A 26,418-nucleotide genomic window follows, 5' to 3' on the forward strand; every position below is an offset into this window, starting at 1 on the left:
GCAGCGACCAATCCGGGTGCTGGTCCGGGGGGCGGAAATCTCGGTGGAGGGCTCCGGAAAGCCGGGAGATTACCAGGCGGGGACGCGCGGTTGCCCAGGGTGCGGGCGGAGGAGCTCGACCCGGAACTGACCGCTGCGAGAAAGATCGACCCCAGCTCGGGATTCGCGGCCCGGAGCTGGGGACCGGTGAGTAGGGGGTGCCCGGTGAGAAAAGTCACACATGCGCCCCGGGGTCCGAGTGGCCGGATGCAGCCGCGCGGGCAGAATGGGGCCGGGCCGCCTGGCGCGCTCGGGAGAAGGGTGAAGTTCGCGCCGTCCTCCCTGCCGGCCTAATCCTCCTGCTTGCTTGGGCCTCCATTCGCTCTCTCCTCGTGGGTCTTCCTCGCTTTCGCGTGTTCAGCCCGGGCACCCATCCATTCTTGTCTCCAGAGCCAGAAGTAATTGGGGGCCAGATTCCGGTCTCGTTGCTTGGAGCCGTGTAAACCGCCAGTCTGGCCCCAGGACCAAAGTCATGGTGTTTTTTTTTTTTTTTTTAATTGGTCAGAATAAACCGGTTTAGCCACGTATACCTGGAGCTTTGCATTCACTCCTTCCTCTGGCCCATTAGTAATTGAGCATTTTCCCTGCTGCTTTTCACCCTTAGAAAGTGTGTAAATTCATCTTTGTGGAGCAAATGAGAAGCAAACACCTCCAAATTCTCAGTACATTCCAGAGTTTGGCACTACGACGGTTTGTGTGCGCTTCCTGAGAATGATATTGGTTCATTCAACAACAAATATCAGTGTCAGGGACCCTGAGCTAAAAATCATGATTCTTAGAGTTACTCCTGACCCGAGTTTAAAAGCATCAGCTTTTTAAAAAATTGACTTTATTTTGTACCTCAAATTGCAATTCCGTTTTTTTTTAATAGACTTTATTTTTTAGAACAGTTTTAGATTTACAGAAAAATTGGGAAGCTAATACAGAGTTCCCAGTACCCCCAAACCTTTCCCCCATTCATTTATTAACATCTTACATTAATATGGAACATTTCTTAACGATTAGTGAACCTGTACTGATACATTATTATTGGCCGACATACATACTGAATTCACATTTTTATACTTTTTACCTAAGTACTTTTTTTGTCTCATGATTCTAACCAAGTTACCATATTCCAATTAGTTCTCATTATGCTCCCCTTGGCTGTGGCAGTTTCTCAAAGTTTTTTTATAATCTTGAGAGTTTGGAGGAATACTCCTTATATATACCATATTATGTTACATTATAGGCTGCCCCTGATACTGGCTTACGGGTTGTTGGGAGGAAGACCACAGAGGTGGATTGCCATTTTCATCACTTCACATCAGGGGAACATGCTTTATGACTTGATGCTGGTCTTGATTACTTGGCTGAGGTAGTGCTTGTCAGGCTTCTCCATTGTAAACTTTCTCCTTCCCGCTCCCCCACTCCTCCCTTCCATACTGTACTCTTTGGAAAGTAGTCAGACCCTGTGCAGAGGAGTGGGGAGTGTGTTCCACCCTCCTTACGGGCAACTCTGTACCTGTGTTATTTGCAGTTCTTCTGCATGAGAGATTTGTCTCTTTTGCCTTATTTATTAAGCTGTTCATTTATTTGTATCAGTGTGGACTCAGGGATATTTATTTTATACTCAGGGTTATAATTCAGTACTACTTCGTTTTGTTGCAACTTTAGCCACTGGGAGCTCTTTTTGGTTGGCTTCTCTGCTCCTTTCTAGGATGTATTTTTGTAGCGTATTTTGCTGTTGAGAACACTTTTCACTTGTGTGACCTCACTTGAAGTCAGTTTGGCAAACTTGACATTATTCTTTCTTGTTAAGCGGTAAGGAAACTGAGGAGCAGAAAGTGGCTTCTTAGATGTCACTTCCCCCAAAGGGAGGAGGGAGTGACAGGCTGGGCTCAGATTGTTGGAGAAGACCTTATGACTGCTAGTGGAGAGCCCATAGTTGGAATCGAGGCTTCTTGGGGTGACTTCAGACTAGGCTCTGAATAGAAAAAGACATGGAGAATGGGAAGAAATTAATTTTGGAAAACAAAGGCTTATTGGCTGGCATCCAGGATGAAGGACTCTGCCTGCAATGCGGGAGACCCAATTCGATCCCTGGGTCAGGAAGATCCCTTGGAAAAGGAAATGGCAACCATGGCAACCCACTCCAGTATTCTTGCCTAGATAATTCCATGGACAGAGGAACCTGATGGGCTACAATCCAGGGGGTAGCAAAGAATTGGACACTACTGAGCAACTAACACTCACTCACTCACTCAGAGTGAGTTCAAATTTGCCAGGTTGGTAGAAGTGACCATCCTCACCCCCCCCCCCCAAACTATATGCGTGAAGAGAGGAAATCTGGGCAGTGTTTGTGGCCAGGAGTGTCTAATTGGAGGGGAGCCCTTGGAGCCTCCTGCTGAAATGAGATTGCAAAGTGGGAAGAGGAGTGTGTTGATGGGAGAATGAAGAAGATATGGGACTCTGGAATCATAGGATAACATTTAGCCTCACAAACATTTATAGACTTTGTGTTTGATATTGAAGATATGGAAAGATCAGTGAGACGTGACCCTTGGATCCACATCCTGGTTGGGAGAAAGATGGGTAAAATATCAGTTAGGAAGCAGTGTGACGGTAGCTATAATAACAGCGTCTGTAGGAGCTTCCTGAGGGAGGGAATTCATTCAGCTCAGAGGTGGGATGGTCACCGAAAGGACCACAGATACTGGGGCATATCTAATTCAGGCTTTCAAGGATGAGCTGGAGCTGACAAACTCATGTACAAGAGCATGGCGTGGGAGTGGGGGTGGTGAAGAAGGGGCTGTCTTTCTGGCTCACTGTCTCTAACATTTGGCTGAAGCAGGATTCAGGGCTGGTTGTTAAGCGGGGCCCAGATTCTAGGGGGCCTGTGTGTCCTGCAGTACAGCTTTGACCTCAGGAGTTTTGAAGCAGGAGGGTGACAGGATGAATTGCACATGTTGGATGACCCTGGCAGCACTTTATACAAGATAAACGCTACATTTCATCAAATCTATGATGTCATCCATTGTCTTGTTTCACATAGAAAAAAATATTTGCCAGTTATATTATGGTATGTCATTGACCACATTTGAAAGATGCAAACATGTGATGACATAGGTGTCTCAACTTTGATGTAAAGTAGTAACTCTCTAGCTGGTGGCTTAGGGCCCTCCTGCCTCTGGAGGTTGAATAAGACTGTCTCCATCTCACTAACCCATAGTTGTTGATTTCACTGACTCCATTTATGATCTTGAAAAAACTAAATTTGTTAAACTGACTTTTTCCTGCCTAATAGCCAGTTGACAAAACAAAAGAAACCAATTTGGTGACTCTTGATCTCAGCAGTGACTTTATGTTGCACAGTAAAAACACTGGTGTCTCCAGTCCTACCTGGTTGGGTGGAATCACAGCCAGCTTCCGGTTTATTGAAGGGACAGAGGACCTGTCCACCCTGAGCAGAGGTGAATGGCCTCTGGTAGAAGGTAGGTCATGAAATGACTTCCTTAGGTTTCAGAATCCTCATTTAGGTAAAGGGAGTAGGGTGGACCATGTCATTGTGAAAACTTTTTCTGGCTCTTATTTCTGTGGTTCTGCCCTTCCAAGAGCCAGGAATAGCAAGGAGAGTGATAGTTTTACCGCTTACTGTGGAAACCTGTTGAGATCATCAGGCTATGTTGAAGGCACAAGTGATAGAAGGGGCAGAGTCACAGGGGAGCGTGATAAGCTAGGGAGGGGTTTGCGAGAGGGTCAGTTTTGCGTTGGCTCGAAAGGGCTGGCTATGAGGTGTGAGTAGGTGTTCAGGTCCACCCACTCTTGTACAGGAACCACACTGCCTGTCGAGTAAGAGGAGAGGGTGCTTTTACTCAGCATCAGCAGTAACACGTGCCCCTTGACTTCTGTCAGCACACTCCTGTTTACAAAGCCCTTCCATTGAGATGACCTCATCGGTGCCTCCTGACAAAGGAGCTGGTATTAGGGCCAGTTTTGCAGTTTGCCTGGGCGAACAAGAGAGTGTAGTGGACTGGGCCGAGGCATCAGCACCAGACACTGCATCCTTGCCACGTGCTCTTGGGCAGGTTGCTTCCCTCCATGAACCTCAGTTTCCTGAGAAGAGTATCCTGAGTGTTAAATAACGTGAGGTGTGTAAATGGCCAGTAAGGTGGGTCCTACAGAAATACTGTCACCAAGATGTTGTCAGTCACCAGGCTGTTGAACCCAAACCTGAATCTGGATTTAACCCAAGATTTACACCTTGGATCCTACATGTGTTCAGCAATGCCAGAGTAAGCTGTCTTCAATATTTGCTATGCATTTGCGATGGAGCCTATATAATGAAGCAATGGGATTGAACATGGAAATGTACCGTGTTTCTTTTATTTCAGCAGACTCAAACAAATGCATGTGCAATTAGCATGGCCTTCCGGTCCTCCGAATCTGATCGTTTGTTCAGCACCTGTGTCTTGAGCTTCCACAAGTGTCAGACACAAACATCTCTCTATTATGATTTTCAGGGTCTTTGGTAGTTACAGACCCTTGTACAGATGACTTTAAGACGGATGGAAAATTCTAGCCCCTCACCTCAGAATTTTTCTGCCTTTTATTTTTTCTTGTTGAACTATTTAAAAGCAAGTTGTACTGGTGTTATATATATATATGCATGAGTGTTCACTCGCCCAGTCATGTCCAATTCTTTGTGACCCCATGGATTGACTGTAGGCCACTAGGCTCCTCTGTCCATGGAATTTTTCAGGCAAGAATACTGAAGTGACTTGCCGTTTCCTACTCCAGGGGATGTTCCTGACCCAGGGACCGAACCTGCATCTCTTATGTCTCCTGTATCGGCAAAGTTCTTGGCGGGTTCTTTACCACTGTCAACACCTGGAAAGCCCCTGTGCAGTCCTAAATCCTGCAGCATGCATAGCCTAAAAATACGGACATTCCCATACATAACTTGAATAAATGCCATTAAAAATCAATAATAATTTTTCAGTATGATCCGATACCCAGTCTTTAGTCAAGTTTCTCCTAATTGGCCCCAAATTATTTTATAACTTTTTTTAAAAGCCCAGATCCAATCAAAGTATTTGCATTTGGTTGTTATTTCCCTTTAGTCTGTTTATATCAGGAACAATCCTGCTTTATTTTTCATAGCTTGACTTTTTAGAAGACCATGCCAGTTGTCTTGGGGGAATGTCTCATGTTCTCTATTTATCTGATTACTTCCTGATGATGTGGTTTATAGCTCATCTCTGTCCCTTGTATTCTTGCTAAACTGAAAGTTAGGTCGAAAGATTTGATTCATTGTCATCAAACATTTTTGGCAGGACTGCTGCAAAGGTGACATTTTCAATTCGTGTGGCACCACATTGAGAAACATATGCCAATCTGTCCCATATGCTGGATTTGGTCACTGGCTGAGCCATCACCAGATCCCCCTTATCAAGGTACGTTAGGGAGTAACCCACTGGGCGGTACCTTGGCACCATGGAACCGTCCTGTCCCCTAGTACCTTTCATCTCATGGTTTTAGCATCAGATGATGATCCTTGTCTTATATAGTGGGGGTTGCAAGATGATGTTTTCCTAATTGTTATCCCTCCTACACTTTTTCACTGGTGTTCTTCCATAATCCCTGGACAGGTTTGTTTGTCTAGTACATATGTGATCATTCATATAATGTTGGGGGTTTAAAGATGCATCAAAGTTCAGCATGGAGCCTGGGTGAAGAACCCCTGCTCCAAGTGATGAGGGTATCAGGTTTTGTGTGGACTGGGAGCCATAGCTAAGCTCTTCATAGTCATTTGCAACAGAATTAATTTCCCAACCCTGAAGATACAACATCCCCCATTACAACAAAAGAAACAAATAACCTCAACCTTTGAACTTTCAAGCCCCTAGCAAAGTGATTGGTGAAGGGCTCCAGTGCCCACAGGAATCACCAACACTGCCGCCCACCGGTCCCAACCCTGTGTTGGGACAACAGAGGATGAGATGGCTGGATGGCATCACCAACTTGATGGATGTGAGTTTGAGCAAGCCCCAGGAGTTGGTGATGAACAGGGAAGCCTGGCATGCTGCAGTCCATGAGGTTGCAGAGAGTCAGACATGACTGAGCAACTGAACTGAACCTTGTGTTACATTTCCGAGTGCTGGGTTAGGCTCACTTCCTCAACAGACAAACCAGGGAGTTGCACCAGGCAATTCCTAGACTTTTTACCATCCTTATTAACATACTAAAAAGTTTATTACCTGCATTTACCAGTTAAATTCTTTATAATCATTTCACTTGAGCTTTGTAGGTACAGGTCTTTTCCACACCCGTTACATCTCTTAAAGTCACGCATCTCTAAATCTGTTGGAGCTTCTGGTTGGAGTTCATTGTCAGTAGTAAAATAATACCTTACATTTGTACAGTACTTTCCCTTTAGAAAGCACTTTTTATATATTGCTGCGTTAGATCCTCAAGAAATAGACTTTGTATTTCTGTGTTTTCTCTTTGGGGCTTTATTTCTAGCTCATTCATGTCAGTACATGAAAGAAATTGAAGGCCACTGAACTCTGTTGTAATGGACTTTCACATACATAATAAGTAATCAGATTGATTTGCCTGTGGTTCCAAGGGCTTCATTCCAGCCTGGCAGTTATCTGTGTGCCCTGTCTGCTGGCTGTCTTCCCAGAGACTGCTCCGGTGGCCTACCATGGGTCTCTCCACGAGACTTTAACTTGGAGCCCATGTGTCACCGTGGCATTTCATCCTTACTTCCTCTCTTGCTGCCACTTTAAATTTCCAGTCTTGCTTTACTTGTGCTTTGAATACTCACTGGATTTGGGAGCCAAGGGTTCTGGATTCTCTTCTAGATTTCCCCTCAATATCATGCTTATGCCTAATACTTCTAGCATAATTCTTTTACTCAATCCATGTAGGAACCCCTTGAAGGTAAGTATGACTCTCCCCATTTTATGGATGGATAAACTGAGGCTCAGAGTACTTAAATGAGTTTTTTCTTGTCACACAGTGTAAGGGCAGGAGGCAGCTGTTGGTTTAGGTGTGCTGAGGCTCCTAACCTCAGACAGGAGGTGTGCCAAGGCTGCGGAGGTAAACAGAACTAAAGTCCTCTGTGCTCAACTTATGTGCTCCTTCTGAGGGCCACGCTCTCATCCACACATCCCTGTCAGAGCCACCTGAAGGTTCCTCCCACGTTGGTTTCAGTCACCCGTGTTAGCAGTAGAGCGGCCAGGCCAGCTGCGTGGAGGAGCACAGCTGAGAACGAGTCCATTGTGGCCTGGCAGTGCTCTGCCAGCAGACTGAGTCTAGGTAGGGACCACCTCTCTGGGGCAAGTGAACCCAGTCAAAAACTCACACAGCCCAAGGAAACATCTATAAAGGAGGACACCGGAACTCAACCTCCTGATGCTCCTTGAGTCTTGGTAAAGAACCTCAGTGCACTTAGTCTTTGCAACCTGAAGTCTGCAGGGCAAACAGAGGAGTCTCTTGACTCTGTCAAGGCCCCTCATAAACAGTTGCACAGGCTATGTGCAGCAAAGTCAGGGAGCACTGTGCACATAGTAGGTGTTGTGGATTTGTATATTATGACAGTTCAGCAGGTAGTTATCTGGGGTCTTGTTCTCATAATCGCTACATTAGAGCAATTTTCCAGCAGATGGAAGGACAGGGTCTGGAGGTAGGAGTGTGTTCCCAAGAGTACGGCATGGGCTGGTACCTGCGCTACTCTCCCTTCTTCCAAGCTACACACTCTGGGCCTCAGTTTCCTCATTTGTAAAATGAGGGCGTTGGACTTGAGGATCAGTAAGGTCCTTTCCCTCTGATTCTGGGGGAGCCTCATAGGAGCTGCGACTGACTGGTCGGTTGCTTGGGCACGCAGCCCCATGTGCGGCTGCCACTCCCGCCCCTCTGCTGGGCCTGCTGTTGACTCCATGTCTGGTCCCTAAGGAGGAGAAGTCCCAGCCGGTGAACAGGGGCCCCTCTGAGCTCGGGATACCATGGCCGCGTCAGCACCGCTGCGGAGTCTGGAAGAGGAAGTGACCTGCTCCATCTGCCTCGATTACCTGCGGGACCCAGTGACCATTGACTGTGGCCACGTCTTCTGCCGCAGCTGTACCGCTGACATCCGCCCCGTCTCAGGGGGCCGCCCTGCCTGCCCCCTGTGCAAGAAGCCTTTTAAGAAGGAGAATATCCGGCCGGTGTGGCAGCTGGCCAGCCTGGTGGAGAACATTGAGCGGCTGAAGGTGGACGGGGGCCGGCAGCCGGGGGAGGCGGCCCAGGAGCAGGCAGACGCGAGGCTGTGCGAGCGGCACCGGGAGAAGCTGCACTACTTCTGCGAGGACGACGGCAAGCTGCTGTGCGTCATGTGCCGGGAGTCCCGCGAGCACAGGCCGCACTCGGCCGTCCTGGTGGAGAAGGCGGCCCAGCCCCACAGGGTAAGCCCTCCGCTCCCCCGCAGGGAGGGAAGCTCTGCTCGGCGCCCACCCGCAGGCGAGGCCTGGCACAGCCCCCTCGGAAGGCTTCTCGCAGGCCAGGGACTCGGCCCGAGCCCACCCTCCTGCCTCAGCCCAGAGCATCCCCACTGCTTGTCTTTCTGCAGGAAAAAATCCTGAACCACCTGAGTACCCTAAGGAGAGACAGAGACAAAATTCAGGGCTTTCAGGCCAAGGGCGAAGCTGATATCCTGGCTGCACTGGTAAGTGAGGCTGTCGAGGGAGAGAGAGCCCTGAGGCAGGCAATGGGCGGTGCAGAGCAGGAGCTCTTGAGCTTGTAGAGACACAGCTGGGTGGCCGCTGGCTCCCTGGGAGAGGAGCCCCGACTGGACTGGCAGTGGGAGACCTGGGTTTTGGCCCACGCCCTGCCAGTCTGAGGTCTGCAGGCTTGGCCTGCTTCCTCATCTCACAAGTGAAGGGGTTGCCTGGATGTCGGCTAAGGTCCTTCTTCTGTGATTCACCTCAGCTGCAGGACCTGTTTGCTCAGCAGAGTCAGGGTGTGAGGAACTGAGGAAGGCCTGGCTTCATGCTTCCTTTCAAAGAGCGGGAGAGAGACATGATTCCTGCGAGTGAGGGGAGCCAGAGGGTTTGGAAGGCGGGAACTGGCTCCAAGAGGAGAACTGAGAGGAGTGGGCTTGGCCATGCCTGGCCAGCTGTGAGGACGCTGTGTGTAGGGAGTCTGTGGTTGCCTGTAGTTAGGAAACAGAGACAGCGCATAGAGTGCTTGGTTAGAGAGGCGATCAGGAAGGGAAAAAACTGATAAAGATTCCAGTTTTCTGGGGCAAAGTCTGTTGGGGAAGCGGGCACTGGAGGGTGGGGGGATATTGGGGCCAGTCCATGCGGTGAGCTCGTGGGCCCCGGGAGAGGGACGGGGAGGCAGGACATGGCCCAACCCGAGCAGTGCCTCCAGGCGCCCTGTGTGCGAGGATGCTGACCAGGTCCCAGCCTGGACTCAGCAGGGAGATTGGGAGAGAAGAAAGGACATGGTCCCGGTCGTAGACCTTCCAGAGTTTCACTGAGGAAAGAGGAGATAGTGGCAAGGATAGTATGCACGTATTTTACACATGCTGGGAAGGATGCTGAAGAGAGGGTTAGTTAGGCTTGAATAAAATTAATCAAGGGAAACGTCCTGGAAGAGGCAGCACACACCAGTTGGAAACTGTTGGCTCATAGTGTTCCTCAGAGGGCCCCAGAACATACTGGTTTACCTAGAACAGCTGATGGTAGGCACTCATGCTTCCAGTCCCGTGAGGGGACTGACCTGGCTGACTTACCTTGTCTTCCCTGAGGAAAGGAGGTTGCCCCAGGAAGGCTCCAAGCCCCTTCCAGCCTGGACACTGTAGAACTCATGAATGGGGTCAGCGAGGGCGAAGAGCCAGCGTGTACACCCCACGTCAGATCCCGGAGGGGCCTTCCCCTCCGGGGCGGCAGTGCCACCCGCTTCTCCCCCTTCCCTCCCTGCAGAAGAAGCTCCAGGACCAGAGGCAGTGCATCGTGGCTGAGTTTGAGCAGGGCCACCAGTTCCTGAGGGAGCGGGAGCAGCACCTGCTGGGCCAGCTGGCGAAGCTGGAGCAGGAGCTCACAGAGGGCAGGGAGAAGTTCAAGACCAGGGGCGTCGGGGAGCTTGCCCGGCTGGCGCAGGTCATCTCCGAGCTGGAGGGCAAGGTGCAGCAGCCGGCTGCGGAGCTCATGCAGGTGAGAGACCTCCCCAGGGCAGGGAGCCGGGAGACCAGGACGGTGGGCATGGCCTTGCCTCTCCCTCAGGGGACCTTGGAGAGTCTCTTCTTCCCGGGGCCTCCGTGTTCTCATCTGAAGCATGGAGACGATGCTCCTTATCCCCACCACTCACTGCAGCGGTTGCATGAGCGTAAAATGAGACAGTTGGCACGGTGTCCCTTCAAAAAGTAAATCTATGAGCAAGAGTTTATAGTCTTAAGAAGTGCTGTAGAAATGGAAGAGAAGCTTATTAGTATTTTCATTACTATCCTCCATTCTCATTACTGCCGGCACGAGCCTGTCTTCCAAAGTCACTGGCAGATGCTGGTCTGAGGAGGCTTTTTATGGTTCTGGAGATGAAGAAGCCTGTGGGGTCGGGGGTGGCTGAGGGATGGCTGAAGGGCGGCTTCTCTTAAGAACCCAGAGGATCTGGAGGAGATGGGCAGCTGGGGAAGAGAGTCAGAAGACAGAAGTTTTCTCTGAGCCTGTGGCATCAGCCTCAGAGAATCGGGTGGCAAGCAGGCAGGGTGCCTCTGGAGCACCTGCTGGAGGAGGCAGCTTTGATGCTGAAAAAGGGACGGTCATGGATTGGAATCATGGATGGTTGCTAAGTTGAAATGACACCACAACCCCTTCTACTGGGAGCTTCCCAAAGGAGTCACACTGCCTTCAACAGGGCTTTGAACTGCCTCTGGGTGGAGCATGTGTGATCCCTCAGCCTCCCGCCCCACAGGCCAGGAGAAGGCCTGTATAATGAGCTCCTCCACTTGCATGGTGGGGGGTGGCTGGCCTGTCTGTCGGCAGCGGGACCACCCAGGACGTCTAGGGAAATGCTGGCCCTGGCCCGTGGCAGGGCAAGCCGGTGGTGGGACCTCCGGGGAGATGGTGAAGCCCCCAGGTGTGTGTGCCACACAGGTGGCCTCTGCCTGCCTCTCTGTCATTGTGGACTCTGACTCAAGCATTGGGAACTCTTCCGCTCCAGCCCTCAGTGATAAAGTCTCAGAGCACCAGAGGGTGGAAGAGTTCGTCCCAGGCCATGGGGCAGATCAGGAAGTGAGTCAGAGCTCCAGCCCGGGCGTCCTGACTCCCAGGCCTCCGGCCTCTTGCTCTTCTTTTCTCTCACTTTGTCCAGAATGTCTGCCTGGCTCCTTCCTTTCCTCCTCTGTCATTCTGTTCCCTCAGGTTTGTCTCTCTGACTAGGTCACTTGCTGTCTCCCCTCTCCCTCTCTCCCTCCCCTTCAGGGGTGCGCATCCTTCCTCTCCCCACAGCCGCCAGCCCCTGCAACAGTGTGGGTGGGCACTTGTGGAACAGAGGGGCACAGCTAGGGTGCCAGGGGGCGGGGATCCGGTTGCGTCTGCCCAGAGGGGAGCTTCTCCCCAGTCTGCCTGGAAGAGCTTTGTGGACCGACAGAGGCCCAGCCTTCAGAGCCTCTGAGACCACTCAGATAGAGGGCACCCCTGGGGCTGGGTGGGAGGAGAGAGGGAGAGAAAGTGGGTGTCTGCTGGAGGTCAGCGCGGGAGTGTGGCACTGGTGGGTTTTGTCGGTGTCTGTTTGGGTCTGCCTTTGCTGAAGGGAATTGGACAGCTAACTCCTGCCCTGGTGTTAGTATTTCTCCAGAGATTGACTGTCAGTGGACAGTAAGGATGAGGCCCTACTAAGATGGGGGTCCTGATCCAAAATGTGGTAGAGAAATACAGGTGAGGGACAAGCAGCAGGACAGGAGATAAATACAAGGCCTTTTGACAGAGGTGATAGAACAGGAACGATCTCTGTCAGGAGGAGGTTTAAGGGAGCTGGGGGAGTGGGGAGCACCTCGAGGGTACCAGGAACCAGCTCCTTGGTTCAGTCCAGGGTGGGCCTTGCAGGGTCGAGTGGCAATTGGCGACTCTGCCTTCCACTGTTGGGCACCATCCACACCCATGAAGAACCTTCGGATTCTTACTACCCAGCATTGGTGTGATTCCTGCCCCAGGCTTGCTGCTCTGACTGCCTCTTTCACCACAGCCCCAGGAGCTGGAGGTGGTGCGGGAGGCCTCCGGGAGCCATGGGCAGGTTGCTTCCCTGTGGAGCCCCGGGTGTGAGGCTGCAGGTCATCTCAGGACTCCCAGGTCTCTCCTTGTGCAGCCTTTGGGAGTAGGGTTCCTGCACTGGTGCTCTGGGTCCTGTCCTCTCTGGGCGGCTCACAGCCTGCCCTTAGATGAGCCCAGTCTCTCTCTGTGAGACTGTAGTAGTAACTCCCGTGTCCCGCCATCCACCCTCTTAGCTCCCTAATCTTGCCCACCTCCTGCCCATTTATTTACCTTTTTATGCCACGTATCCCTTGTGGCTCAGCTGGTAAAGAATCCTCCTGTAATGCGGGAGGCCTGGGTTCGATCTCTGAGTTGAGAAGATCCCCTGGAGAAGGAAAAGACTGCCCACTCCAGTATTCTGATCTGGAGAATTCCACGGGCTGTATAGTTCATGGGGTCGCAAAGAGTCGGACACGACTGAGCGACTTTTACTTTCCTGGCAGAGTTGCTGGCATATACTGTCTCAGATTTATCACCACTCTGGAACTGGCTTGGACTTGTTTTGAGGGGCCGAGTAGAAGGGCAACAAGTTGCTTCATGGTGGCACACCGATGTAGCTCTCACCTGTTTGATGGCCTCTTGGGAGCAAGACCCCAAGTTCTTCCTGAGAATTTGCTGAAACAGTCCGCTGTAGGCACCATTCAGTGATTTCCTTTGTTTCCCAGATTTCACTCTCAGAGGTCACTCTGCCCCCGCCCTTACCCAGTCCCCGTCCAGGCTCCTCTCTTCCTGTAGCACTCATCACTTGATGGCATCATCTAATGGATTTGTTGGGTTGATTCTTTGCTCTCTGCTTCCCCCTGTTAAGAGATTTGTGTCTCTCTTTTTTTTTTTTTCTTGCTCTATCCCCACTTCTGGAGTGGCACCTGACACACAGGAAGCACTTAATATTTGTGGAATATGTGAAAGGAAAGCAAAAATTAATACAAAGTGTTGTGGAGGCTTTAGACTCACAAAAAGGAAATGACCAGCCTCTCACAAGAACCCCCTCCCTATTCTACCATGTCCCGTCACTCAGGCAGCACCATTCTCCACCCTGCACAGACTGCGGCCTGTCCTTAGTTGTCCCTTGCCAGCATGCCCAGTCTGCCCCACACCTGGCGTGTGCTGCCTCCCAGGCCACACTGCACTGCCCTAGTCAGCGCATCGTTAACTCTTACCGGTCCACAAAACAGTCTCCAGACTGCCCCCCATGTTGGCATTGCTTCTCTTAATCCATTCTGTACAGGATGGCCAAGAGCTTGATCACTTAGGATTTTGGCTAGCTACTATACCAAACAAGTTATTTCTCTCCCAGTGACAGTTCAGACACGAGGGGTCTAGAGCTGTCAGGGCAGCTGTCCATGTGGTCAGCCAGGGAGCTGGTTACTTCCATCTGGTGGCTTCACTAACCTCAAGGGATCTTGTCCTTAGCTGTGTAGCCGAAGTTGGGCTCACCCTTGTTTCCAAAACTGAACCAAGCAAAAAGAGGAAGAAGAATGGATTTTTTTTTTAAGGACACAACCCCAAAATTATAGCCATTGCTTCCTTTTACATCCCACTGGCTAGAATTTAGTCACATGACCATACCTGGTTGCAAAGGGATCTGGGAAATGTAGTCTTTGGTAATGCTCTGCCCAGCTGTTATTTCACAGATTCTATTACTACAAGGAAGAAAGGAGAATGGATTGTAGAGGGTTCTTAGCAGTCTCAGCCACGGTGAAGCAGATCACATACAATCACTGCCCTATTTGAAGCTCTGGTGGCTTTCTTCTGAATGTGGCACAGAGTTTGAACTCCTTACTGTGCCTGCCCAGCCCTGCATGATTCGGCCCCTGCCACCTTTGCCGAGCCCGTTCTCACCCTGCTTTCCTCCCACTCTTCACCTGGCCAGTACCTTCTCCTTCACATCTGAGCACAGTGTCATCCTCTCAGAGAAGCTGGCTCAGTCATCCCCTGGCCCCCCTCCATTCGCTCTGTCACTGTGATTATTTTGTTTGTTTTCTTTTTGTTTTATCCTTTGCTGCCGCTAGAATGTCAGCCTCATAAGGAAAAAACTGTATATGTTCATTGATGCAGCCTGGTCTCTAATAGTGTTGATACATATGAACAAAGTGTTTAATTCACACTGATGCTTGTGCTTTCTTCCCTTTCAGGACACCAGAGACTTCTTAAACAGGTAACAGAGTTTCGTTTTCACAGTGCACCTCATTCCCTTGTGCCCGTGTCCCTTCCCTTGTTGCTTGGCCATGATCTGAATTAGTAGCACGTGATATGGGGTCAGAGGTACCCACATCCCAGGGTTCATCAGAATGACCTTGTCTCCTGGAATCAAGTACACATCCTTGAGAAGTTCTCTGTATAGTCTCCACTCCTGGGACCACTAGCCGCGTCTGTGACGGGATGGGATCGTGCAAGTACACACCTTGGTAGAAAAAAGGGCTCTGGATGTTGAGTCTGCTGGTGGTCGTGAGTCCTGGCTCAGCCTTGGACTGAATACCTTTGAGGGCCTGTTTCTCTATTACCTGGGATAATCATACCTTTCCCTCCTCCTTCATAAATTGTCACGAGGATTGAGAGAAATGTAAGAGGAGCTAAGTAACAGGCTTGTCTGTCATCTCAGGTATCCACGGAAGAAGTTCTGGATTGGGAAACCCATTGCTCGAGTAGTTAAAAAAAAGACAGGAGAGTTCTCAGATAAACTTCAATCTCTGCAGCGAGGCCTGCGAGAATTCCAGGGTAAGGGTTGGGGAGGGTCTTGTGGTGGGATCAGTATTGGGTGCTGCTTTGAGAAAAGGGTACCTGGCTCCCTATTGTGTGTCTCTGACCTGATTCCTCTGAGGTCTCCTGGGGTTTTCTTTCTCTGTCTTCATGGATGGACCCTTGGCACAAAATTAGTACTGACAAATACTGTGAGAAATAGGCTGCTAGGTTTGCTGAGCTCAAGGGTCATTGCTGTCCATTTTTCCTCTCCAGGGAAGCTGCTGAGAGACTTAGAATATAAGACCGGTGAGTATCCAGAGGGTTGTTCTCAGACAAAGAGTGCTCCCCCCACCGTGTCCTGCTGCCCCCGCCCGCCCGCCCTCCCGTCCAGCAGGGCGGTCTCCCAGCCGCACATCTGCAGCCCCGCCTTGTATTTTCTGACCCGTCTGCTGCTCTTCAGGCGGGAGGAGAGGCCTCCGCTTGATAGTCTGGCCCCTCCTGCCCCAAGGTTGGTTATTTTGTCCTCGGAGGTCCTGCCACCAGGCCTTTGACTGAGTCGCTGTGACTGACTTCTCATCTGCCTGATCACGTGGCTCCTGTATTCGGAGCAAACTGCCTTGGCTTTGTAAGACCAGCGACCTCTCTGCCCCAGGCCCCACCTGTGCTCCCTCTGGCCCTGCCTTCGCTGCAGACGCACGAAGGGCCTGCTCACACTGCCGCAGGTGTGGCACATACCCCTTGGAGCATGCAGCGTGGCAGCCCTGCCGTGGAGACTGGGGTCCCCTCCCGGCCTGCTGGTGACACCGTTGCTTCGTCCTCTGTCCCCACAGTGAGCGTCACCCTTGACCCACAGTCGGCCAGCGGGTACCTGCAGCTGTCGGAGGACTGGAAGTGCGTGACCTACAGCGGCCTGTGCCAGGGCGCCTACCTGTACCCCCAGCAGTTTGACTGTGAGCCGGGGGTGCTGGGCAGCAAGGGCTTCACCTGGGGCAAGGTCTACTGGGAGGTGGAGGTGGAGAGGGAGGGCTGGTCCGAGGATGAAGACGAGGGGGACGAGGCGGAAGAAGGGGAGGAGGAGGAGGAGGAAGAGGAGGCCGGCTACCGGGACGGATACGACGACTGGGAGACGGACGAGGATGAGGAGTCGCTGGGGGATGAAGAGGAAGAAGCGGAGGAGGAGGAGGAGGAGGAGGAAGTTCTGGAAAGCTGCTTGGTGGGGGTGGCCAGAGACTCGGTGAAGAGGAAGGGAGACCTCTCCCTGCGGCCGGAGGACGGAGTGTGGGCGCTGCGCCTCTCCTCCGCCGGCATCTGGGCCAACACCAGCCCCGAGGCTGAGCTCTTCCCAGCGCTGCGGCCCCGGAGAGTGGGCATCGCCCTGGATTACGAAGGGGGCACCGTGACTTTCACCAACGCGGAGTCACAAGAACTCATCTACACCTTCACTGCCACCTTTACCCGGCGCCTGCTCCCCTTCCTGTGGCTCAAGTGGCCAGGAACACGCCTCCTGCTGAGACCCTGAGCCCCAGCTCCCGGCCCCACACCCACCGACGCTTCTCTTCTCTGGAACCCTGGGCTCTGTGACCGGAGAGGCGGTGTCTGGCCAGAGTACCTGGAGTAGGCGAGGGAAGGGGCCGCGTGTCCGCTGCCGTTCCCTCCCCGTGGCTGTGGTCCCTTCAGGCCCTCTTTCAGTGCTCCTCCATCCATCTTGCCCTGGGGCCCTTCTCCCTGCCCCTGGGGTTCCTGTGCTGACCTCTGACCCTGAAGTCCACGAGGGCTCCTCCCTCCTCCTCCCCACTGCCTTTGACCCAGCTCTGCCCTCCCTCGCCGCAAATGGCATCCCGTACCAGCTGTTCTTGGGAAAGACCAGATGACTGTTACCCCCAGGCCATTTTACGGCCCTCCAACCCCATGGCTTCCCCTTTGCCCAAATCCCCTTCTGCTGCCTGCCTCCGCAGCACTTTGAGCACGCGTACCGCCACCCCAACTCAGAGTTAAATGTACATGAAAATGTCCCAGGTCAGTTAAGCCGCCTGGAGTGCAAGTAGAAAGCATCTCCTTGTAAGGTACAGGGCAGAGTCCATGCTTCTCTGAGACCAGGGCTGAGGTTTCCATCACTAGGAGGCGGGGCTCCCTGAAGCCACCTGTGGTCTCCGGAACGAATCTAGATACATACGTCTTTGGTGTAACAGTTGTGGTCGGTGGTCAGTAAATTACCTCTGTGAGTTGATCCTTGTGAGGAGAATCTCTAAAAGAATCCAGAATATCCTGCTCTTGGTCAGTTCATATAGAAGCACCGAGGCAAGTATTCAGTCAAACAAAACCTCCCCTGCCTTGGAGGCCCTGGTGGGTGCTACAGCGGGATATTAAGCTTCTGTCACTAGCTTTCCTCGACATCCAGATTTTCCTAGGAGTGAGGCTGTGAGAAGGGCAACAAGGGTCCCCCATAACCCCTCAGGTCTGCCTGTCAAGGGAGGGATCAGAGCATATCCTCGTTGCCCATGGGCCCAGCCCCCAGTCCCAGCCTCTGTCCAGGCTCCGCTCAGGCCCACAGTTTAGCACAAGCTCGTGCTCCAGCCGGATTACCTCGCAGCCTTTATTATCCATTCCAGGCATTCTGCCAGTCTCCCGCTGACTAATTTTAACCCCTCCCCTGGTCTAGGAGACTTCCCAACTGCTGTGGATCTCGGGGTCTCTTAGCTGCCTCGTTGTCTGAAGTTGCGCTCTGTATATTTCACATGCTGCCTGAGTCATGTGTACATTTTGGTTCTGCCTCTAGTTTTGTAAGCTCATCGAGGACGGTTGCCATGTCTTCTACTTCTCCTGTATTCTCCATGACACCTAGTTCAGTGCTGTGCACAGAGTAGGTGCTCAATAAAAACTTGTTGAATGAACAGCCTGGATTCATATATATTTAATTGTGACTCAGATATCACCAGACCTTCACAGTCTGTGGCCACACAAAGGTTCCACTGATAGCAGTAGGCCAGGGTTTTTCTACGGTGCCCCTTCTGGGTCCTTTAAAACTCTACAGCTTTGCTCACTCCCCTCAGCCTGCACACACATGCTGTCATTGCTGGAAGTCCCCAAAGAAGAGCTTCGCCTGGGATACAGACCAGCCAATGCCAAGGTTCCAGCTTGTTCTTCTCCTGCAGTGGTGACCTGGTGCTGAGATCCAGCTTCTGTAGAGCAGGGGCTCCCATGAGAAGGGTGACGTCCAGTACAGCACCCCCACAATCCTTCCCTGAAAAATAAGTGCCCCAACGGAGATATAACCTACAGAGCCAATTCTCCCTCCTGACATTCAGTTGTTTCACCATTTCTTGTCTGTTCTTTTTTGATTTTTTTTAAATTGTCATCTTAAAGGTAGGAAAGGGAGGATTACAGAAAGTACCTCTAAGATTATACTAAATGGCAAAGACCATATTTTCTCCTTGAACTCATGTGTGGACTCATTAATGTTTTTCGTTTTTAAAAGAATTTATTTTTTCTTTCTAAATACATATATGCAAAATGTCTTGATTACTAGAAATGTTATGCATTAATTATAGTAAAGTCTTAATTCACATTGGAATCTTGAGAGAATGTTAGTTTCGGGTGTGCGGTAAAGTGATTCATTTCAGTTCAGTTTAGTTGCTCAGTTGTGTCCAACTCTTTTTGACCCCATGGACCACAGCACTCCAGGCCTCCCTGTCCATCACCAAGTCCCAGAGTTTACTCAAACGCATGTGTGTTGAATCGGTGTTGCCATCCAACCACCTCATGCTCTGTTGTCCCCTTCTCCTGCCCTCAGTCTTTCCCAGCATCAGGTTCTTTTCAGGGTCAGTCAGCTCTTCACATCAGGTGGCCAAAGTATTGGTTTCAGCTTCAACGTCAGTTCTTCCAATGAACACTCCTTTACAATGGACTGGTTGGATCTCCTTGCAGTCCAAGGGACTCTCAAGTCTTCTCCAACACCACAGTTCAAAAGCATCAATTCTTCAGTGCCCAGCTTTCACATCCATACATGACTACTGGAAAAACCATAGCCTTGACTAGATGGACCTTTGTTGACAAAGTAATACCTCTGCTTTTTAATGTGCTGTCTAGGTTGGTCATAACTCTCCTTCCAAGGAATAAGCGTCTTTTAATTTCATGGCTGCAGTCACCATCAGTGATTTTGGAGCCCCCCAAAATAAAGTTAGCCACTGTTTCCCCATCTATTTCCCATGAAGTGATGGGACTAGATGCCATGATCTTAGTTTTCTAAATGTTGAGCTTTAAGCCAACTTTTTCACTCTGCTCTTTCACTTTCCTCAAGAGGCTCTTTAGTTCTTCACTTTCTGCCATAAGGGTGGTGTCATCTGTGTATCTGAGGTTATTGATATTTCTCCTGGCAATCTTGATTCCAGCTTGTGCTTCTTCCAGTCCAGTGTTTCTCATGAAAGTGATTCAGTTATACATAAATTTGTTTTTCAGATTATTTCCCCATGTTATTACAGAATATTGAGTAGAGTTTTCTGTGCTATACAGTAGGTCCTTGTTGATTATCTAATTTTTTTAATTAAAAAAAATTTTTTGGCCACACCATGCAGCATGGGGATCCTAGTTCCTCAACCAGGGATCAAACGTGCAGCCCCTACATTGGAAGCACAGAGTCTTAACTACTGGAACTCCAGGGAAGTCCCAGTTATCTATTTTATATATAGTAGTGTGTATATGGGAGAAGGCAATGGCACCTCACTCCAGTACTCTTGCCTGGAAAATCCCATGGATGGAGGAGCCTGGTAGGCTGCTAAGAGTGGGGTCGCTAAGAGTCGGACACAACTGAGCTACTTCACTTTCATTTTTCACTTTCATGCATTGGAGAAGGGAATGGCAACCCACTCCAGTATTCTTGCCTGGAGAATCCAGGGACGGGGGAGCCTGGTGGGCTGCTGTCTATGGGGTCGCACAGAGTCGGACACGACTGAAGCGACTTAGCAGCAATTTAGCAGCAGCAGCGTGTAAATGTTAATCCCAAACTCCCTAATTTATCCATCCCCATCCCTTCTTTAATAACCATAAGGTTGTTTTCAAAGACTATAAGTCTGCCTTTGTAAATAAGTTCATTTGTATCATCTTATATGCAGGTCAGGAAGCAACAGTTAGAACTGGGCATGGAACAACAGACTGGTTCCAAATAGGAAAAGGAGTACTTCAAGGCTGTATATTGTCACCCTGCTTATTTAACTTCTATGCAGAGTACATCATGAGAAATGCTGGGCTGGAAGAAGCACAAGCTGGAATCAAGATTGCCAGGAGAAATATCAGTAACCCCAGATATGCAGATGACGCCACCCTTATGGCAGAAAGTGAAGAGGAACTGAAAAGCCTCTTGATTAAAGTGAAAGAGGAGAGTGAAAAAGTTGGCTTAAGGCTCAACATTCAGAAAATGAAGACCAATCATGGCATCTGGTCCCATCACTTCATGGGAAATAGATGGGGAAACAGTGGAAACAGTGTCACTTTATTTGGGGGGGCTCTAAAATCACTGCAGATGGTGATTGCAGCCATGAAATTAAAAGACCCTTATTCCTTGGAAGGGAAGTTATGACCAACCTAGACAGCACATTAAAAAGCAGAGACATTACTTTGCCAACAAAGGTCCGTCTAGTCAAGGCTATGGTTTTTCCAGTAGTCATGTATGGGTGTGAGAGTTGAACTATAAAGAAAGCTGAGCACCAAAGAATTGATGCTTTTGAACTGTGGTGTTGGAGAAGACTCTTGAGAGTCCCTTGGACTGCAAGGAGATCCAACCAGTCCATTCTAAAGGAGATCAGTCCTGGGAGTTCATTGGAAGGACTGATGCTAAAGCTGAAAGTCCAATACTTTGGCCACCTGATGCAAAGAGCTGACTCATCTGAAAAAACCCTGATGCTGGGAAGGATTAGGGGCAGGAGGAGAAGGGGACGACAGGATGAGATGGCTGGATGGCATCACCGACTTGATGGACATGAGTTTGAGTAAACTCTGGGAGTTGGTGATGGATAGGGAGGCCTTGTGTGCTGTGATTCATGGGGTCGCAAAGAGTCGGACACAACTGAGCAACTGAACTGAACTGAAATCACATACAAATGATATGTGTCTTCTCTGATTACTAGCATATCCTTGAAAATTTAAATTAATTTTGTTGGTTAATATGAACTGTCCCCTAAATACACTACTAATCCTTTATTTATAAAGTGATTTCATCATTCTCAAAATGCCTTTTATCCCCTCTTAAAAAGAGCTTTTATACAATGAGAGGCTTTTGAAACTTTCTAAAGTGATTACTATATAAAAGCTAATACTTATTAAATAGGGAATATTTCCATTTGAGCAAAATATTAATGCCTTCAGGTCATTGTTGTTGTAATGAGTTAATGAGTGTTGTATGTCTAAAATAAACTATAGGAGATAAATTGTCAGTATATAAGACCCTTGCAAAATAATAAAAATGTGTGATAATAAAAATGTATAATGCCATCTTAGTACAGAAAGTTGCCAGCAAGATCTACTCAACAGATTGTTTTTTTAATTTTTGTATTCTTACTTTTAAGTTGTTTTTTATGAAACAGTGCCTTGCCCTATTCCTCTCCCCAGTCACTCAGTTCATCCTTTTTGGCAGACTACTTCACTATTCACCTTCATTTTTTGTAAACAGCATGGATTTGGGGCTCTATCTAGCTTTCCACTGTGGAGAAGGAAGATTTAGCTTTGTTCTCCTTGTTGGTCATCACACACACACACACAAACTCACCACCTATTCCCATCCCTTCAGTGTAGGCCTAACATCAGTTAGATAAGCACTAACTATGTTCTTTATCACGCTATATCCAAACAATTCTATACCTGAGTCATAAGGTAAACGGAATACTTTCGCTTCCCATACAGGTTTTCTTTGATATTTTGATGTCTGAAATTAAACTGTGATGTCTGAAGACAATCTTGTACACACTTTGTTGTAATATACCCCTAATTAGTCACCATGTCCTTGTTCTACTAGAGAGTTAATGCTTCCTTCTGCTTCTGTCTCTGCTTATGGCTTAATCTCTGTCTCTGCTTATGGCTGCCTCTTGTATCACCTCCCTCTTCCTCCTGGGTTTAACTTTGCTCTTCCTGAGAGGAAAATGTTAGGAGATCTCTCAGCAAAGGTTTGTGGTACACTACAGTTTCTTTTCTTATTCTGGAGCTAGAGTTTAACTGAGTGGTCATTTAGTTTAATGGCATTTCTTTCAGAAGGTCAGAGACTCTTCCGCAGACTCCCTTGTTGCTGTTGAGAAGTCTGCTGACATTTGACTTGCTTGCTCCTTGGGATATGTTCTCCTTCTCGCTGCTTTTCAGATTTCCCTGTCTGTCTTTTGTTCACGTTCTGTTCTAGGGGTAGGTTTGTCTTTGTCCTGTTTAGCACCTGTGTTTGTTGAATCTATGCTTGGTAGCTTTTATCAGTTCTGAAAAACTCACACTTAATGTCTCTTAAAATATTACTTCTCTCAATTCCTCTTTTCTCTCCTCCCAGAGATGTCGACAAGTTACAAGAGTTCCGGGGGGAGAGAAATTGAGAGAAGTAATATTTTAAGAGACATTAAGTGTGAGTTTTCCAGAACCTAAAAGTTGAGAGTTACATTTTATTCTATGGGAATTTTTAGGACTCCAAGCCCGGGAGACAGGATCTCAGGTAACCCTGAGAAGACTGCTCCAGAGAGGTGAGGAGAAGAGCCAGGTTATATAGATAAGTTTTATAACAAAGGGCAAGTAGTCTGAACATCAAAAGATTATTGTTAATGAAAGAAAACCAGGTGTCCCAAGTTAAGGAATTTAGCACTTTTCTGAAGTACGGGAAGATGCAAGAGTCTAGACTCACTGAAATCATTCCTTTGATAGACACCTCAGCTGTCTGCGGCCATTGTCCCGTTTTCACAGCCTAAGCTTCCTTTCCTCAGGGCTCACTTCAGGGAGCGACTGTAGTCTGATTGCTGCTAGACAGCAGGTATTCTTCCTGAGTTCCTTTAGGGCTCACCAGCTCGAGTCTGAGGGCTGTAGTCACTGGTGACTGTGGCATTCTTATCTACTGATATGACAGGAAATATTCCATTTCTCACAGCCACCAGGGATTTAAAGAGCAAAATGAAAATTCTTTGAGCATGTCAGTGTACTCATCTATTTTCTTGTGAAACTGAAAGAACAGTTCTAACCAACCCCTTAACTCACAGTGCAACTGGAAGAAACGTTATTTTTGTTTTTTTAACACAATGGTTAGCTTACAATATGGTGAAGCTCAGGATGAGTTCTACTCATCAGGTGTAAATTTAAGATGAAAATTTCAAAAACTCCCATAGCAATTCCACAGTGCCCCTATGATCATGGTGTGTGCTCCAGGTGGGAGAGAAGGGGGCCTTCAAGGAACACAGCCCCGATAGCTCTTGACTTCCTTAGGGGGGAAAAAGGTTGGTTTGTTTGTTTTTCCAACAGGTCTCATTTATTGGAGGAAATACCCATTTTCTCAGTGCTTAAATTTTCTTTATTTCAATTACCTTATCTGTAAAATGGACATCAGATTGTGGCTGAAGATAGAAGCCTGGATTTGATCATCCCTTGAGGTTCTTCCCAGCTCCAAGATTTTAAGTCATTGTCAGCAGCAGCAGGGCTTCCCCGGCCAATGCAGGAGATGTTAGAATCCCTGGGGTTGGGGAGATCCCCTGGAGTAGGAAATAGCAACCCACTCCAGTATTCCTGCCTGGAAAACCCCACGGACAGAGGAGACTGGTGGGCTACAGTCCACGGGGTTGCAGAGTTGGACATGACTGAGCGCACACAGCAGCGTTGTTGACACTTACACTGCGCCAGGCAATGTGCCCAGCACCTTTACATGTATTGTTTTCTGATGATAATCCTAGAGTGGATTTGAGGTAGGAGATAGATGGGCTTCAAGCTAGGTATTTACAACTGGCCACCTGTTCACACCTGGGGTGAGAAGAAGATGAGTCCCAGGCTGTCCATTCATCAGCAGCTCCCTGTTTACAAATCCTGAAGCACTTCTGCTTCAAATGGGCCCTAGGACTGTATAGTAACTGAACTCCTGTCTATATTTTGAGATCTATGTTGTGGTCTCTATGGGGGTTGGAAAAGAATTTCCAGACGTGAGGCACAATGAGAGGAGAATAAAGTTTACTAGAGTGGGAGAGGCTGTTAGAACAGCAGGCCGGCTCAAAGGAGAGCTAACACTTTCAAAGACTTGCACTCAATTTTTATAGCCTCAAGACAGAAAATTTCAGATGATTGGTTAGGATGCTATAGGGTGGATAGTAGCATGGGTATTTTACATAATATGGGGTCAGGGAACTGGCTGGTTTTGATCTGGAGGCTCATGGCAACTATTGCTTTGGGGCTTGGTCAGTTCCAGAGATTTTTATCCTGTGACCTTGATGCAGCGTTCCACAAGCTACCCCTCAATATAAAAACCAGCAACAGGGCCTTCCCTGGTGGCTGTGGTAAGGAATCTGCCCGTCAAGGCAGGAAACGTGGGTTCAGTCCCCGGTCTGCAAAGACCCCACATCCCATGGGGCAACTAAGCTCGTGCACCACAACTATTGAGCCTGTGCTCTGGAGCCCAGAAGCCGCAACTACTGAAGCCCACACTCCCTGGAGCCCGTGCTCCACAGGAAGAGAAGCCACCGCAACGAGAAGCCTGTGTATTGCAACTAAAGAGTAGCCCTCACTGGCCCAACCAGGGGATCCATCTTAACTGAAGGATGCGTGAATATCCAGGGGAGGGTCCAGAGGCGAATTAACCATGGGGTCAAAAATATACAGTTGGCCAAAAGAAGACAAATACATGGAAGGCTGCCTCCTAATAAGAAATTTAAATTCCTAAAGGTGTGTCTCTCTCTCTGAGTTCGCCTATCTTTCTACAATATAATTTTCTTTTTGATTAACTTTCTACTTAACTCTTTACCTTCTGCCTCCTCACCTGCATTTGTTTTTGACAAAGCAGGCAAGAACTAGAGACTCACACCATAACTTCTGACCCCTGTGGTCCAGTGGTAAGGACTCCCGGTCCAGGGAACAAAGGTCTTCCAGCTATTGCTCGTTGCTGCTTGCCGTTGCCTACGTCTGAAATCAGGTTCTTGTTCCCAGTTTTCAGACCAGGAGTCTACAAGCTCAAGGAGATAAAGTAAACCTCCCTGAGGTCACACAGCTAAAACCTGAGTCAGGATCTGAATTGGGGTGTCCCTGTTTCTAGAACCCATGGTTTTCACTGAGCACAAAGGTATGAGGTCATTGCTTTCCCAAGAGACCTAGAAGGAAGAATCTGAAATCTGTCCCCATTCCTATGAGAAACAAGGGGTAGAATCAGCACTCACTCTTCACTCCCTCAGATTGGCAGCTCCCTGGGGATAAGAGGTAAGTCACGAAGTCTCGGAAGGGGTCCCATTGCTCTTTAGGCCCTGGGCAAATTGGTTGATTTTTCCAAGGTCAAAGTCATTGGCTGAACCAAGACCAGGACAGGAAACCTTCACATTCCCTGGGTGGGTACTTTGACTTGTTTGCATTCACTGTTTCTTCTCTTCTTGGGGCCATTCCCCCAGTCTCAGAATCCCTATACAAAGAGACTGCTATGAGGGGATGATGCTGGAGGCAATGGCTTTATTGTCATTATAAGGATAATTAGCTCTTGTGTCTTCTTACTAATGAGGGGTGGGAGGGAGAGAATTTACAAAAATAATATTCACTGGTGATGTTACTGAGTCCAAACTTGCTCTGCTTGCCACATGACAGGCCATTGAATCCAAGAGACGAGGTGTTGAGGCAAAGAAGAGACTTTAATCTGGGGGCTGGCAGACCAAGAAGAGGGCAGGCTAGCGCCTCAAAATAACCATCTTATTGGAGTCTGGATGCCACGTGCTTATATAGATCAGAGAGGAACTAAAGAGGCAGAATAGAGAGGGAGATGCAGCGGGGAAGTAAAGTGAAAGGGTCTTCAGTCTTGCAGTGCTGTAGCCACGCGTTCTGGGAAATAAACTCACTCAGAAGGACAGTGCAGATAGTGGAGTACAGTTTATTACACCGGTGGGCCCAAGGCAGATTCTCCTGTTAGCCAAGGACCCCGACCAGTTTTTGTGAAAACCTTATATACCCTAAGTGTATGTGCTTAAACCCACCTCCCCAAATTCTCTGAAACTAGTCTGAACAAAGGAAAAGAAAGATACAATCAAAGTTAACCCGTGATTCGTATGCCTTAAGCCTAGATAGTTAACAGTGGACAATTATCAATAGACCTGTGGTCATACCCCAATAAGCAAAATAGAATTTATGATTCTATTCAGTTACACAGATTATTAGGATATTCTTTTAAGTAATGGAGAGTCTAGGTATGAGCCCTGGGGCTCTTCCAACCTGGGGGTCTGATTCGCCAATTGGTATGTCA

The 26,418-nt window shown here is 49.0% G+C and overlaps 1 protein-coding gene across 1 annotated transcript; it reads left to right on the top strand.

Annotated features, from left to right (window-relative positions):
* Window positions 1–29: 29 nt before the first annotated feature.
* Window positions 30–17,884, top strand: LOC138426034 (tripartite motif-containing protein 26). Its single transcript, XM_069564665.1, has 8 exons — window positions 30–186; window positions 7,981–8,468; window positions 8,633–8,728; window positions 9,990–10,220; window positions 14,447–14,469; window positions 14,914–15,029; window positions 15,267–15,299; window positions 15,824–17,884. The coding sequence occupies exons 2-8, from the start codon at window positions 8,031–8,033 to the stop codon at window positions 16,510–16,512; spliced, it is 1,626 nt and encodes a 541-aa protein (XP_069420766.1). The 5' UTR covers window positions 30–186; window positions 7,981–8,030; the 3' UTR covers window positions 16,513–17,884.
* Window positions 17,885–26,418: the final 8,534 nt, after the last annotated feature.

The sequence above is a fragment of the Ovis canadensis genome, chromosome 20 (assembly GCF_042477335.2).
Source record: "Ovis canadensis isolate MfBH-ARS-UI-01 breed Bighorn chromosome 20, ARS-UI_OviCan_v2, whole genome shotgun sequence".
In the NCBI taxonomy this organism is placed as follows: domain Eukaryota; kingdom Metazoa; phylum Chordata; class Mammalia; order Artiodactyla; family Bovidae; genus Ovis; species Ovis canadensis.